The sequence below is a fragment of the Phacochoerus africanus genome, chromosome 4, assembly GCF_016906955.1.
Source record: "Phacochoerus africanus isolate WHEZ1 chromosome 4, ROS_Pafr_v1, whole genome shotgun sequence".
NCBI classification, from domain to species: domain Eukaryota; kingdom Metazoa; phylum Chordata; class Mammalia; order Artiodactyla; family Suidae; genus Phacochoerus; species Phacochoerus africanus.
The window spans coordinates 11820059-11834916 of NC_062547.1; the positions used below are offsets into that span (position 1 = coordinate 11820059).

Genomic DNA, 14858 nt, shown 5'->3' on the forward strand with positions numbered 1-14858 from the left:
GCTATTTATTTTTGCAACACCCGTGGCATGTGAAATTTCCTGGGCCAGGGATCAAACCTGAGCCATAGCAGTGACAAATCCTTAACCACTAAGCCACCAGGGAACTCCTCAAGCATAAAGACCTTGTATTTATTCCACAATCATGCCTTGACTGAATCACTACCATGTGTCCAGTTCTGTCAGTTCTATCCCCAAAATATGCTGGAATCTGTCCATTTCTCTCCGTCTCTGTTGCCACCACATTCAGTAAAGTCCCCAATATTTTCCGTCTAAAAAGCTGCAGAAGCTTCCTAATTGCTCTCTCCTCTCCACCCTTGTGACTTCACAGTGATCATTTTAAACAAAAATCGGGGTCACTGGAGTTCTCGTCATGGCTCAGCAGAAATGAACCTGAATAGCATCCATGAGGATGCAGGTTCAATCCCTGGCCTGCTCAGTGAGTTAAGGATCCAGTGTTGCCATGAGCTGTGGTGTAGGTTGCAGACGCAGCTTAGATCTGGCGTGGCTGTGTCTGTGGCTGTGGTGTAGGCTGGCAGCTATAGTTCTGTTTTGACCCCTAGTCTGGGAACTTCCATATGCCACTGGTGTGGCCTAAAATGACATAAATAAATAAATAAATAAATAAAATTACTGTACATATTTTCTCTATGCAAATACTGTTTAATTCATGTGTATACTTCTTGTTTAACACCTGACTGTCCCCAGATCCTTTACGTTCCATGAGGAACTAGAGCCTATCTGTACATTCACTACTCTGTCCCCAGCACTCAGCAAAAGCCTGGAGGTTATTTAGCAGATGCTCAGTAAATATTTGCTAAAAGGATGACTATGCGGGGCTGTGTGCTAACTGTCACGAGGGAACCAAAGATGAAACAGGTAGGGATCACATAGGGGGAGGAACCTATCCTCGAAGAGGGGTGATGCGGCAGGAACCGGAAGGACTGTAAAGCAAGACAATTAATATACCAGGAAATTCTGAATCCTGAGGAAGGGGCATTATTCTAGGCAGGGAGAGCAGAGCAGACTCTCTGGGGGAGGAATCTGAAAGGAGGAGATGTGGACGGCACATGTGGGTGAAGACACGTGCATCCACGTAGAGCGTGGAGCACATCGAGACAGAAGAGCCAGAGATGGGCTGGGGAAGAAGCGACACTGGATTACCAAAGACCTCATTTGCTGGGCTGAGAAATCTGGGCTGTACTCTGGAGGGAGTGGTGGGTAACCCCATTAACTCAACACACCAGGATTAACTTAATGCAGCCTTTTAAACTGTTCTCAGGAGTTCCTGTGGTGTCTCAGCAGTAACAAACCCAACTAGTATCCATGAGGACGTGGGTTTGATCCCGACCTCGCTCAGTGGGTTAAGGATGCAGCGTTGCCACAAGTTGCAGTGCAGGTTGTAGATGTGGCTCCCATCTGGTGTTGCTGTGGTGTAGGCTGGCAGGTATAGCTCTGATTTGACCCCTAGCCTGGGAACTTTCGTATGCCTTGGTGTGGCCCTAAAAAGACAAACAACAACAACAAACTATTCTCGGGTATAAGATAAAAATAGAAATAATAGTACAGTAAACATGCGTATACTTCTCACCAATGTTCAACAAGCAACATTTACCTATTTGCTTTATAGACAGATATACAGATCTAGATATATAGATATAAATATGTGTGTATGTGTACTTCAAAGTTTGTTATTTTTTTGGCTTTCTTTCTCTGACCGTTTCAGAAGAAATTGACAGGAATTCCTTACTGGCTCTATGGGTTAAGGATCCAGGGTTGTCACTGCTATGGCTCTGATTACTGCTGAGGCACGGGTTCCATCTCTGGCCTGGGAATTTCTACATGCCTCAGGCACAGCCAAAAAAAAAAAAAATTAAATTGCATTTAAAAAGTTTCTTTCTCAGAAGTTTCCTTGTGGTGCAGCGGGTTAAGGATCCAGCATTGACTGAGCTGTGATGCAGGTCACAACTGCAGTGTAGGTTTGAACCCCGGCCTGGGAACTTCCAGATGCTGCCGGTGTGACCAAAAAAGTTTCTTTCTCTCTCTCCCAAAGGAAGGAAGGAAAGAAAGAAGGAAAGAAAGAAAGAAAAAGAAAGAAAGAAAGAGGGAAAGAAAGAGAGAAAGAAAGAGTTCCTGTCGTGGCTCAGTGGTTAACAAATCCGACTAGGAACCGTGAGGTTACGGGTTCAATCTCTGGCCTCATTCAGTGGGTCAAGGATCTGGTGTTGCTGTGAGCTGTGGTGTGTAGGTTGAAGACATGGCTTGGATCCTGCGTTTCTGTGGCTCTGGTGTAGCCTTGGCAGCTACAGCGCCGATTAGACCCCTAGCCTGGGAACTTCCATGTGCCAGAGGTGCGGCCCTAGAAAAGGCAAAAAGACCAAAAGAAAAAAAAGAGAGGGAAATTTACAGACTCCTAACATTCCTCCAAATTTAATTTTTTGTTTTTATTTTCTCCTAGTTTTATTGAGATATAATTGACATATAGCACTGTGTAAGTTTAAGGTGTACAGAGTAATGATTTAACTTATATACATTATGAAATGATTATCACAATAAGTTTAGTGACCATCCATCATCTCATACAGATACAAAAGTAAATAGAACAATTTTTTTTTTCTTTGTGATGAGAACTCTTAGGAGAACTCTTAGGAATTACTCTCTTAACTTTCATATAGAATATACAGTAGTGTTAATGATGTTTATCATGTGGTACATTACATTCCTGTGGTTATTATTTTATAACTGAAAGTTTGCTCCTTTTTACTACCTTCCTCCAGGTCCTTCTCCCCCACCCCCTCAAACCCTGCCTCTGGTAATCACAAACCTGATCCCTTTTTCTTTGAGTTGGTTTGGTTTTGAAGTATAACTGACCTGCAACACTAGGTTCGTTCTTGTTACACAGGATGATGATTTGATATTTCTGTACATTTCAAAATGTTTGCCAGGATAAGTCGTTATCATCTGTCACCACACAAAGGTATTGCTATTTACTTTTCATATTCATGACTAATTTATTTTACAGCAGTTATTTTGTGCCTCTTAGTTTCCCTCTCCTATTTCTTTCCTCCCCTCTGGCAACCACCTGTTTGTTTCCCATATCTATGACTCGGTTTCTGTTTTGTTATGTTTGTTCATTTGTTCTGTTTTTTTTTTTTTTTGTAAGATTCCACACACAAGCAATGACATATAGTATTTGTCTTTCTCTGACTTAACTAAGAAAAAGAAAGAAAAAAAAAAGAACATACTGCCTATGTTTCCTTTCAGGTCTTAAAGTCTTTAATCCACTTTTAATTTCTTTGTCTTTTTTTTTTTTTCTTTTTCTTTTTAGAGCTGCACCTGTGGTGATTGGAAGTTCCCAGGCTAGGGGCTGAATTGGAGCTGCAGCTGCCCGCTTAGGCCACAGCCACAGCAGCAGGATCCAAGCCCACACTTGGGCGACCTCCATCACAGCTAATAGCAACTCCAGATCCTTAACCCACTGAGCAAGGCCGGGGATCGAACCAGCATCCTCATGGATACTAGTTGGGTTTGTAATCCCTGAGCCACAATGGGAACTCCTCGACTTTCTTTTTGCATATGGTGTCAGAGAGTAGCCCAGTTTGATTCTTTTGCAGGTAGCTGTCCAGTTTCCCCATTACCACTTATTGAAGAGACTGACATTTCTCCAGATTCTAAAGATGCTCTCATTCTTATCCATCATCCCAATATTACATTGAACAAAGGTAATAACGGTCTAATATCACCTAATCCAGTTCATTTTCAAATTTTCCGTTACCCCTCAAATGTCTAAAAAGCTGAAGTGTATTTTTTTTTTTTTCAGAACCAGAATCCAATCAAGCATTTGTGGAGGGTTTTTGTTTATTTTGCTTTCTTAGGGCCACACTTGTGGCCTATGGAAGTTTCCAGGCTAGGGGTCAAATGGACCTGCAACTGCCAGCCTATGCCACAGCCACGACCAAAGCAGCAGCTGCAGCAATGCTGGATCCCTAATCCACTGTGCTGGGCTGGGGATCAAACCTTTGTCCCACCGCTCCTAAGACACCACTGTTCCTGTTGCGCCACAGCAGGAACTCCTTGGGGTTTTTTTTAAGTCACAAGAAAATTTTTAGAACACTCACCGCCTGACTCTTTGTTATGACGTCACTTTTCCTTAACATTTATGCCTTCTATATAAGCAGTTGTCTCACATTCTTGATTTAACTGATTGTCTCCCTGGGAGTGTTGTTTAACTGGTTCCTCTAGCTCCTATAAACTGGAGGGTAGATCTAAGGGCTTGATTGGATTCAGGTCCAACATTTTTGGCAAGAAAACTCCATTAGGCGAAGCTGTATTCTTCATGCTGCAGCACACCAGGAACCTCATAAAAATGTTGACTGTCCCAGGGTTAATGATGTTAAGCTGGATAACTGGGTTAAGGTGGGGACAGCCAAATTTCCCCCATTGTAAAAGTATGTGTTTCTGTTTTGCGGTTGGCAAGTAAACCCAGGGATGTGTTTGGCAATACAACTTCCATTTTTGCAGCAGTTTAGTTTATCGAACACGTTCATATGCATTTAATCATAACAGTATCCCTGTAAAGTTTTATTCCTATTTAAAAGAAGTGAAAACTGAGGCTTGGGGTGCCTAAATGACTTTCCCGAAGTCAGAGAGCCGATAAGTAGCAAAGGCAGGACTCAAGCATAAAAGAATTCATCTTAGCTCAGTTAAAACAATTAACCCAAGTAGCCTACATCTAACTGCAGATTTTCTTTTTTTTGTCTTTTTGCCATTTCTGGGGCCGCTCCCGCAGCATATGGAGGTTCCCAGACTAGGGGTCGAATCGGAGCTGTAGCCACCAGCCTACACCAGAGCCGCAGCAACGGAGGATCCGAGCCACGTCTGCAACCTACACCACAGGTCACAGCAACGCCGGATCCTTAACCCACTGAGCAAGGCCAGGGATCGAACCTGAAGCCTCATGGTTCCTAGTCGGATTCGTTAACCACGCGCCACGATGGGAACTCCTAACTGCAGATTTTCAAAGTGTATTCTCTTTCCAGAATTCAATGGATATTTCTCTTCTTTAAAAGCTTTCTAACAGGATATTTTTCTTTATTTCCTTGATACCGTGAAGCACACTGCAGGGAAAAAAGCAATTTTACAATGTCCAACAGCTATTTTTGTTGCCCAGTGAAATGAGAAAAATGTAGCAAGTTCCAGGTTCCCCAGAGCTCCTTTTGCAACAATAGTTCACAACATCTAAATGCTAAATGAGATACTAAATTTGTGACGTTCACAAATGTGTGAACAATTTATCTGAAATAACTACTTTCCGTGCAAGGGTAAGTATACACACGTGAGCATATGATGCTACAGCCAAGGGCCCTTTGGACTGGAAGACATGGGTCGCAAGTAGATATAAAGTCAGGTCCTCGCGAGTCTATTTTCTCCTCACAGCTGGGTCAGCAACTCGTGGGACAGAATTAGGAGTCTAGAAGCAAGAGATAAGAGGTGTGGTGGAACGATGAGCAAACCAGGGAACATTATTAGAATGGTGGATTCAGGAGGAAAGTGGGAAGCTGTCTCTGGGCTCCCCATTAATTCTGGTCTCCAGCTGGGAGCCAGCTGCTAGAATGGGGCCCTGGAAAGGAGAGACTCGGGCAGGGGCTGTCTACTAAGAATCACTCCTCCTAACAAGAAACAATGGAAATCTTAACTCAGAAAGTGGGATTCCTACGCTGCGCATACAGCAAAAATATGCTTTCGGGACGCTGACCCGCTTTTGCCTCTTAGAAAGTTCACCAAAGGTGGAAGCAGAAGGGCTCGCCCGGTAAGTGCTTCTCCCAGATTTTATTGGCTGCCCTGGCCTGCCCTCTCTCAGTCCGTCTCTTTCATTGGTCATCATTGCCAAGCTCCTGGTTCACAGACAACCTCCGGAACCAATCATCTCCAATCACTGCCCCGTCCCTCCCCCGACATGTGAGGGACATTCATTCTAACCAGTAAGAAATTAAAGTGCGGCTGTGATGGCTAGACTCCGCCTCCTTCTCCTCAACTCGTTCGGTAAATGGTAGAAAAGGTTGAGCAGCTGATACCAACCACCAATCCGTAAGGGCGGAAGAGAGACAAGGCGAAGAGTGCTGGGAGGGGGTGACGTGGCGGTGACGGGGGCATAAACTAAAATGAGTGGCAGAAGTTCTAGCCAATCGACAATCAAACTGGCTGGGCAGTCTGCATACTCGAGGCCTCCCGGAGCGCTGGAGACTTCGGGAAAGCACCAATGAGATTTACAGAAATCTGATTGGCCTTCACTTTCACCAATCAATGGCGTGCTTGGCGGAAGCGTCCCACCCTCAGTTTTCACTGGGCGGTGTGGAATGACAGGCCCAAGAGAAATGCCAATGTCCTAGGGGTCTTCCGCAAGTGACACTCGGCGGCACCAATCGACTTTTTCCTTCCCGGCGGCCGAGCCCTCCTCCCCGCGGCCGGCCTGGCGGGGCGGGGACGGTGCGCGGCGGCGGCTGATGCGCTAGCCGTGTGGGGCCCTCCGGGCGGCGACGGCGGCTCTCGTAGGCGGTTCCGGTCCTGTATCTCAGGGCGGCGGCGGCTCATGGCGGCGACGGAACTGAGAGGAGTGATGGGCCCGGGCCCGACAGCCATGGCGGCTCCGGGCGGCGGCGGCGCCGGTCCCCCCATGGTGGGAGGAGGCGGCGCGGGCGGCCGCGGAGACTCGGGGCCAGGCTCCGCGGCCGCGCCGAGCACGGTGGCCGCGGTGTCGGCGGGCGGCCCGGGTCCCGGGGCCGGGGGAGTGGCGGCAGCGGGCCCGGCTCCTGCGCCGCCGGCGGGGGGCTCGGGCGGCTCGGGCGCTGGGGGATCAGGCTCGGCTCGCGAGGGCTGGCTCTTCAAATGGACCAATTATATCAAAGGCTACCAGCGGCGGTGGTTCGTGCTGAGCAACGGGCTCCTGAGCTACTACAGGTAACTGCTTCCGGGGCGCCGTCTCCCATCGCAGCCCACAGTCCCCGCGCCGTCACCCTCTCCAGCCCGCGCAGCAGCCAAGGTCGCCCCAGGCCCCTTTTCGTCACCTGCGTGCATTGACAGCCCCTGACACAAGTCCACCCTCACGAAAATGAACGCCCCAGGACTTGCCCCTCCACCTGGGTGACCCACCCTTAGTGCTAGACCTTCCGCTCGGTGCCTGGCCCTTTGAGTTGTTCCGAGAGCCTCTTCTCTTCCATTGTGTTTCCAGCAGCACATCGGTGCAATGATTAATTCTGCAAGGAAGGCGCCGATGTAGGTGCTAAAGGGCACATATATGAGAGCCGATCGCAGGCACCACTCCCAAAGAACTTAAGTGCGAAAGTCTCAAGGCTTAGCTATCTGGGCCCAGTCTCCAAAATTCAAGGTTATTAGCAGCCCTTGATCTACCCGCCTTTTGGTCTCTCCACATTCAGGCTGAAGGACACCACACACAGGGTGGCCTCGGTAGCTGTCCCCTGTCTTTATCTCTTCCAAGATTTGCCTATGCTTTTGCCTTCTAGACAGCCCAGAATGGAGAAGTGCACTCCAGCCTTTCTCTTATTTTTGCCTGCCCCACCTCCTCCCGTGGGAATGATTAAGTGTTCCATCCAGTATTTCTGGGCTCTCTCTGGTTAATCAGATTTTTTCATTAAAAGAAGAACCCATGTCTTTGGAATGACCCTTCTGTTCAGCAATGCTTGTTTTGGATTATTTAATACATATTTATGGTAACTCACAGTCTTGCCATAACATAACATGCTTTTGGCCACTCATGTTACTATAGAAAGGTTAAGATGCTGGATTTGGAGACAGGACATTAACATTTCCTGAATGCTGGACAGTTTGGATAGGTCTTTTACATACGGTATCCTTTGACTCCCCACAACAATGCGGAAGTTAGGAGGTGTTTCTGTCTTACCAGTGAGGAAACTGAGGCTTGACTTGGGCAACTTTCCCAAGGTCTTGAGTCAGGATTTGAAACGAGTTATTTTCACACTGACACAGCCTAACACCCAGGTTAGTGTTACATGAATCAGATACAGAGATAACTACTTACCTTTAGCAAGTTAAGTTTACAGATCATGGTACTATGTGTATTTTATATACAATGTATGGAAGTCTCCCTTAAGAGAGATTTTGCTTTATCGAATGGCATTTCTAAGTGAAATCTTAGCCCATTCTACTTGGGATCCAAAACATTCTTGCTAAGAACTGTTCATTCTGTATTGCTTTTCCTCTGCCAGTGGTCACTTTGTTAACTCATTGAAAGAGTTTGGATGAACAAATCTCTTTTCCGTCAACTCCGTTGTATTGGCTCTTAAAGAATTTTGAGAGGACATTGAAGATGGGAGTTGGAGGTTGTTGAAGTAGAAACACATTCTTCTTATCTCGTCTCTAACACAGCGGAAAAATACCTTACCGCGCCCTCACTGCTTAAGCAGCATTAATTGGGAACGTTTAAGTATATCATTTGCATTATTATATTCAGAATTGATTTTAATTCTCACCTTTTTAAATTACTCATCTAGGACTGTTAGTTTAAGGTGTAATCACAAATCTAAAATTTTAGTTTGCTTCAGAGCTTTTCTCCTACTCAAATTCATGTTTTCCTGTTAACAACAGCCATCATTCTAATGTTCAGTTGATTCATATCCTAACTTGGCTCGGAAATCACTATTAACACTGATTCCCTATTTTCAAAAGTTGTTTATCAGCTGAGGGCCTTAATGTGGTCATTTTTCCTTATCCAACTTCTTAATCAGATCCACTTTCCAGTCCAGTTGAGTCTGATCAGTATCAGTCTTGATCAATATTGACCTTGGTTGGACATCATTACCTTATATGTTGCCGTCTCTCCAAGTACTTGTAACTGCTTTTAAGTTCCCTCTTACAAGAGCCAGTGGTACCTGTCTGACTACAGCTAAAATTCCTGCCAAAACATACTGAACCACATTTTGGGAAATATGCCATGGGCCTGCCCTTGCCAGCTAAGATGGTTCCACCCACAAGCCAACCCAGCAACGGGATCCAAAGTTATCAACTCTATGCACTACCCTCAAAATCACATTGAAGTAACTTCCTTCAGCTAATTGGTAGTTCATTCTTCTGAACAGGTTCCATTCGTTCCCCACCTCCTTAGAGTTATTTAGCCAAGTTGTCATTCCTCTGCTCTTCATGCCTCCAAAACCAGTCATCTCCTGTGTATGCCTTTTACAAAACACTGTTTTCTTTCTAACTGAATACTTCCTAGACTTATCTTCTCATGAACTGTCGTAATAGGTTTTGGCAGTTTTTACTTATCCTGTTCTTCCTCACACATGCAAAGTTATGCAGATAATTCTGTACTTAAAACCATATGTAGGAGTTCCCATTGTGGCGCAGCAGAAACGAATCTGACTAGGAATCATGAGATTGTGGCTTTGATCCCCAGCCTTGCTCAGTGGGTTAAGGATCCAGCGTTGCAGTGAGCTGTGGTGTAGGCTGGCAGCTGTAGCTCTGATTAGACCCCTAGCCTGGGAACCTCCATATGCCGCAAATGCGGCTCTTAAAGAAAGAAAACAGAAAAACCATATGTGGAATCCCAGCTCTCCCAGACACATCGTGACAAGCCCATAGCATTGGTTTTCTTAGCTAGCTTCTAGAGATTGAGTTACTCTTTCAGCTGGCCTTTTCAGGGAAGAACTTTCTAACCTGAAAATACCACCTAATGCTCAAGTGCCTAAAGAACGTGTCTTGCGCCCTGAAGAGCATGTCTTTCTAGCTTCTGCACTAATCATTTATAAGTATAGGTGTATCTGCTTGAACCCAAGGGCTCCGAGATCAAGCCTGCCCTACTCCCAGAGTTCTTTGGTATTTTAAAAACTGCCACAGACTTTATGTGATTTGAGAAACTTCTTTCATGAAGATGGCCCAAGCAGAAGAGATTCCTAGGAAGTGGCTGTGGAAAGTACCAACACACTGTGAGGAATGTGGTATAAGGTCCAAGTTGCACCTTTGGAGTAGAAAGCAAGGGTGAGCTGGCCTGTCAGCTGTGAGTCTGTAATTCAGCCTGCATTATTCATAATGTAACTGAAGCTCGGGGGCGGGGGCGGGGGCGGGGAGGTTAGCATAGAAAAAAACAGGGATTCACATTACAGTGTGGCAGGTGCAGGGCATGGAAAATGGCCTAGTTTATTGAGACCCCCTGGCCATCCCATACTGTTCATTTGAGCATTTGAGAAGGAAAAACCAGTTTCATGTGACAAATCAAACAATAGCAAATCTGTCTTCCTAAGCATAGTAAACAGACTTTCTCGAACCTACCAAAATCTTGGTTTCTGGAGATGGAGTGTGTGTCACTTCTGGCATGCAGGAATTCTGGATGTGCCAGATGAGTTTGGCCACTTGGCACTCATGAAAGGGAAACAGCTCTGCTTTGCACTGTGGCAGCTGGCAAAGGACTTTGACCTCTTTATGTTCCAAGTTGGTCAGGGAAAACTGCAGTCTCAACATGCAGGTCCCTGTGCCTAACCAGCGGGTGGGGGGGAATTAGCACAATTTGCCCTGTAGACTCAATTGTGCTAGCAGCTTGATGTTTTTTATGTGAGGTCGCTTGTCGCTTGTTGTCACCAAGCATCGCTGAAAGTTCAAAAGTTAATCTATTAATAGAGCTGTCAGTCAGGGGCAATGGGGAAAATTTTTACACCCAGTCCTCTGAGAACAGATTTGCTGAATCTTTCCTAACTATTAATAGAATGGCTTAGGAGTTCCCACCAATAGAAGTCAATGGACCTTAGGAAAGAGTATATTCCAGAAAGATTATACCACCTGGTGATTCTTTAATGAGTGATTATCATTCTTTCTTTATTCCCACTGAAAGCTAATTATTCCTATTTCATATCACTTGAACCAAAGTCAGTATTTAATGCTCTAACCGTCTAAGTATGCCTTATACTTCTGCAATGTAGTTATAAGCATAGTGTGACAGTTCTTACTTGGGCTGTTACAGTTGGGGGGCGGGTTCAGTATATGGAAAGTGGAGCTGTTCTTTCTTTTAGAGAATAAGATAAGCATACACAATTTTGTTGCATGAGTTTATAAAATACTATTTCATAATGGTAACTTGTTAATTAAAAAGTGGTTCCTGACTGCAGAAGGGCATGAGGGAACTTTTGGGGTGATGGAAATGCCCTACGTCTTTATTTATTTATTTATTTATTTATTTATTTATTTATTTTTGCTTTTTAGGGCCGCACTAGCGGGATATGGAGGTTCCCAGGCAAGGGGTTGAATCTGAGATATAGCTGCCAGCCACAGCCACAGCAATGCAGGATCCGAGCCACGTCTGCAGCCTACACCATAGTTCACAGCAACACCAGATCCCCAAACCACAGAGCGAGACCAGGGATCAAACCCGCAACCTCATGGTTACTAGTCAGGTTCGTTTCCACTGTACCACAGCGGGAACTCCCTGGAAATGCCCTACATCTTAATTGGAGGTGGTTGCACAATCATATACATTTGTCAAAACTCACTAAATTGTACACTTAAAATTGCTGAATTGGAGTTCCTGTCGTGGCCTAGGGGAAATGAATCTGACTAGCATCCATGAGGACACAGCTTCAATCCCTGGTCCCGCTCACTGGGTTAAGGATCTGGCATTACCATGAGCTGTGGTGTAGGTTGCAGACACGGCTCCGGTCTGGTGTTGCTGTGGCTATGGTGTACAACTCTGATTCAACCCCTACCCTGGGAACCTCCATATGCCGTGGGTACGACCCTAAAAAGACAAAAAAAAATTGCTGAATTAATATTGTATGTAGTTAGCCTTCAGTGAAGCCCATTTTTTAAAAGCTACGGGTGAGAGGAGCAGCAGAGCAGTAAAGTCTGACTTTAGAAACAACACTTAGGGCTTTGAAAGGAAATCCCTACTGATTGTTTTTCTGAATTTCAGGGAGCCATTGGAGGGAAATATTAGAACTTGCTGATTCCAGAGTTCCCGCCGTGGCACAGTGGTTAACGAATCCGACTAGGAACCATGAGGTTGCGGGTTCGGTCCCTGCCCTTGCTCAGTGGGTTAATGATCCGGCGTTGCCGTGAGCTGTGGTGTAGGTTGCAGACGCAGCTCGGATCCCGCGTTGCTGTGGCTCTGGCGTAGGCCGGTGGCTACAGCTCCGATTCGACCCCTAGCCTGGGAACCTCCATATGCCACGGGAGTGGCCCAAAGAAATAGCAAAAAGACAAAAAAAAAAAAAAAGAACTTGCTGATTCCTCAGACTGCTGTATTTTCGAAAGCCTTAGCTTGTCCTTAGCTTATCTTTGCCTTATGATTACAGGTCAAAGGCAGAAATGAGGCACACCTGCCGTGGTACCATCAACCTCGCCACAGCCAACATCACCGTGGAGGACTCCTGCAACTTCATCATTTCCAACGGGGGTGCTCAGACATACCATCTGAAGGCAAGCTCAGAAGTGGAGCGGCAGCGCTGGGTGACAGCCCTAGAACTGGCCAAGGCCAAGGCTGTGAAGATGCTGGCTGAATCAGGTAGAGAGCAAAGAACACCGTGTCCAGGGACCATTCTGTTTGCCTTGCTTCTGCACAAATCTTATCTTGTCCCTCATTGTCATTTAATTATCAACTATCTTTTGGATGTGTCAGGCTTCTCCCTGTCATGCAGAATTTTCTCCTGGAGAGCTGGTTTTCCACTGGAGGCAGTTTTGCCCTGAAGGGGTCCTCTGGAGACGTTTTATTACAGCTGAGGTGTGGAGGTGCTACTGGTATCTAGGAAATACAGGCCAGGGATGCTGCCAAGCCTCCTACAGTGCACAGGACAGCCTCCCCAAAATGTGGGTGTCTGGGTATCTGGCCCAAAATGTTAGAATTGGTGAGATTGGGAAACTCTGTCCACAGTTATCCTTTGGCATTTTGGGGAGGGGTGGGGGGTCCTCACCCGAGGCACACAGAAGTTCCTGGGCCAGGAATCAAACCCATGCCACAGCAGGGGCAATGCCAGATCCTTAACCAGGCCATCAGGGAACTCCTATCTTTTGGCTTTTTAATTTTTTTATTTTTAGGGCTGCACCTGCGGCATATGGAAATTCCGGGCCAGGGGTCGAATCAGAGCTGCAGCTGCCAGCCACAGCCACAGCCACAGCAGCACCAGATCTGAGCTGTGTCTGCAACCTACACCACAGCTTGTGGCAACGCCAGATTCTTAACCCACTGACCAAAGCCAGGGATGGAACCTGCATCCTCATGGATACTAGTTGGGTTCTTAACCCACTGAGCCACAGTGGGAACTCCCTCCTTTTGGCTTTTAATGCCAACTGACTACCTTAAAATCTTAAGAAATAATTATTTTATTGAGAGGTCAGTCAGCATTATTACAACTCACAATCTGGATCTATCCTTACTTTTTTCTTGCCTGCTAAATCTTACCAAACTATTAGTTGAATTGAAACCAACACTCTTTGTAGACTGTCAGAAACATTGTATATGAAACCCCCTGGCAGTGGGCAAGAAGACTCTTACTTGGTGGTGTTGCTCTAGTGTCAATCGGGCAGAGCATATATAGGGCCCTTTGTACAACAAGCTCGAGGCCTAGCTTGGTGGCTAGAGCTGTTTCAGGCCTGAGGCACATAAAAAAAAAATTGTGTGTGATAGTTTTTGTGAAAAAAATCTCTATTTTGCTACCTTAATCTCAGTCAAAAGAACAATCTCGGAGTTCCCACTGTGGCACAGAGGTTTAGGAACCTGATCGTGGTGGCTTGGGTGGCTGCAGAGTTGTAGTTTTGAGCCCCAGCCCAGTGCAGTGGGTTCAAGGAGCTGGTGTAGGTTGCAGCTGCAGCTTGGATTCAGTCCTTGGCCTAGGAACTTTCATATGCTGCAGGTACAGCCATTAAAAAAAGAAAAAGGACCATCTAATTATGTTTTGATTTTTCTTAAAGGAAAATGGTAGTATTTCCCCTCAGATGTTGATAGTTTAACCACACTGAGCCTGCTCACTTAGAGCTGACCAGGATGGTCACCTGTTAACTTTTGTTCATCTCTTGTTTTTCTTATCCTTTGTTATTTCCCATGCTGTATTTCATATCTCTTAAGCAGTGAAAGGAATGATCTCTGCTTTGTAAATTTTTGGGTGACAGGTTATATTTGACTTTGGCCCTCCCTCTCTGTCTAGCAGATAGGGTAAGTCTTCCCTTGTTCCTTTTGTTTTGATTTTAGTGCTGATTTTAGCTCTCCCAAAGGAAGTAACAGTGCTAGAAAAGCACTCTGCAGTTACAAAGTGTTAGGGACAAAACTGATAGCGAGAAGTACAATTTAGCTCTCTACTTCTTGTTTGAGAGTCATTTAACAGAAGACCTTGCATCGCTTTCAACATAGTGCTGGCTTTAGTGTCAAATGAGCTCATCATGAAGTTCCTGAGTTCTCCTTTAGAAGAAGATAGGTTAGGAGTTCCTGTCATGGCTCAGTGGTAACAAACCTGATGAGTATCTGTGAGGACTAGGGTTCGATCCCTGGCCTCGCTCAGTGGGTTAAGGATCTGGTGTTGCCGTGCTTTCTGGTGTAAGTCAGCAGGCAGCCACTGCTCCGATTCAACCCCTAGCCTGGGAACTTCCATGTGCTGCTGGTGCGGCTCTTAAAAAAAAAAAATTTAAGGAAAGATACGTTAACGAGTCTTTGATGATGTGGACTTGGTTTACAGAGAGCTCGACTGTGCTTCTCAACCCATTTCATACAGGGCCACTCATCACCCAACAGGTGATCGTGGATTTGCAGTAATAATGAGTGTGACTGGCTGGGGACCCTCAAGCTAGGGTTAGAAGTCTCAATAATTTATTCTCAATCCCAAGAGCTTCTCCACCCTGTCGTCTAGGTCTTT

At 45.7% G+C, this 14858-nt stretch overlaps 1 protein-coding gene across 1 annotated transcript in view; it reads left to right on the forward strand.

Annotated features, from left to right (window-relative positions):
• The first annotated feature begins 6108 nt into the window (after positions 1–6108).
• The window catches only part of OSBP (oxysterol binding protein), a 35376-nt gene continuing 26626 nt past the window's right edge, over positions 6109–14858 (forward strand). Inside the window, exons 1-2 of the mRNA XM_047775649.1 lie at positions 6109–6954; positions 12312–12520. Of these exons, the coding sequence (XP_047631605.1) occupies positions 6587–6954; positions 12312–12520 (577 nt within the window). The 5' untranslated portion in view covers positions 6109–6586. The remainder of the gene's footprint in view (positions 6955–12311; positions 12521–14858) is intronic.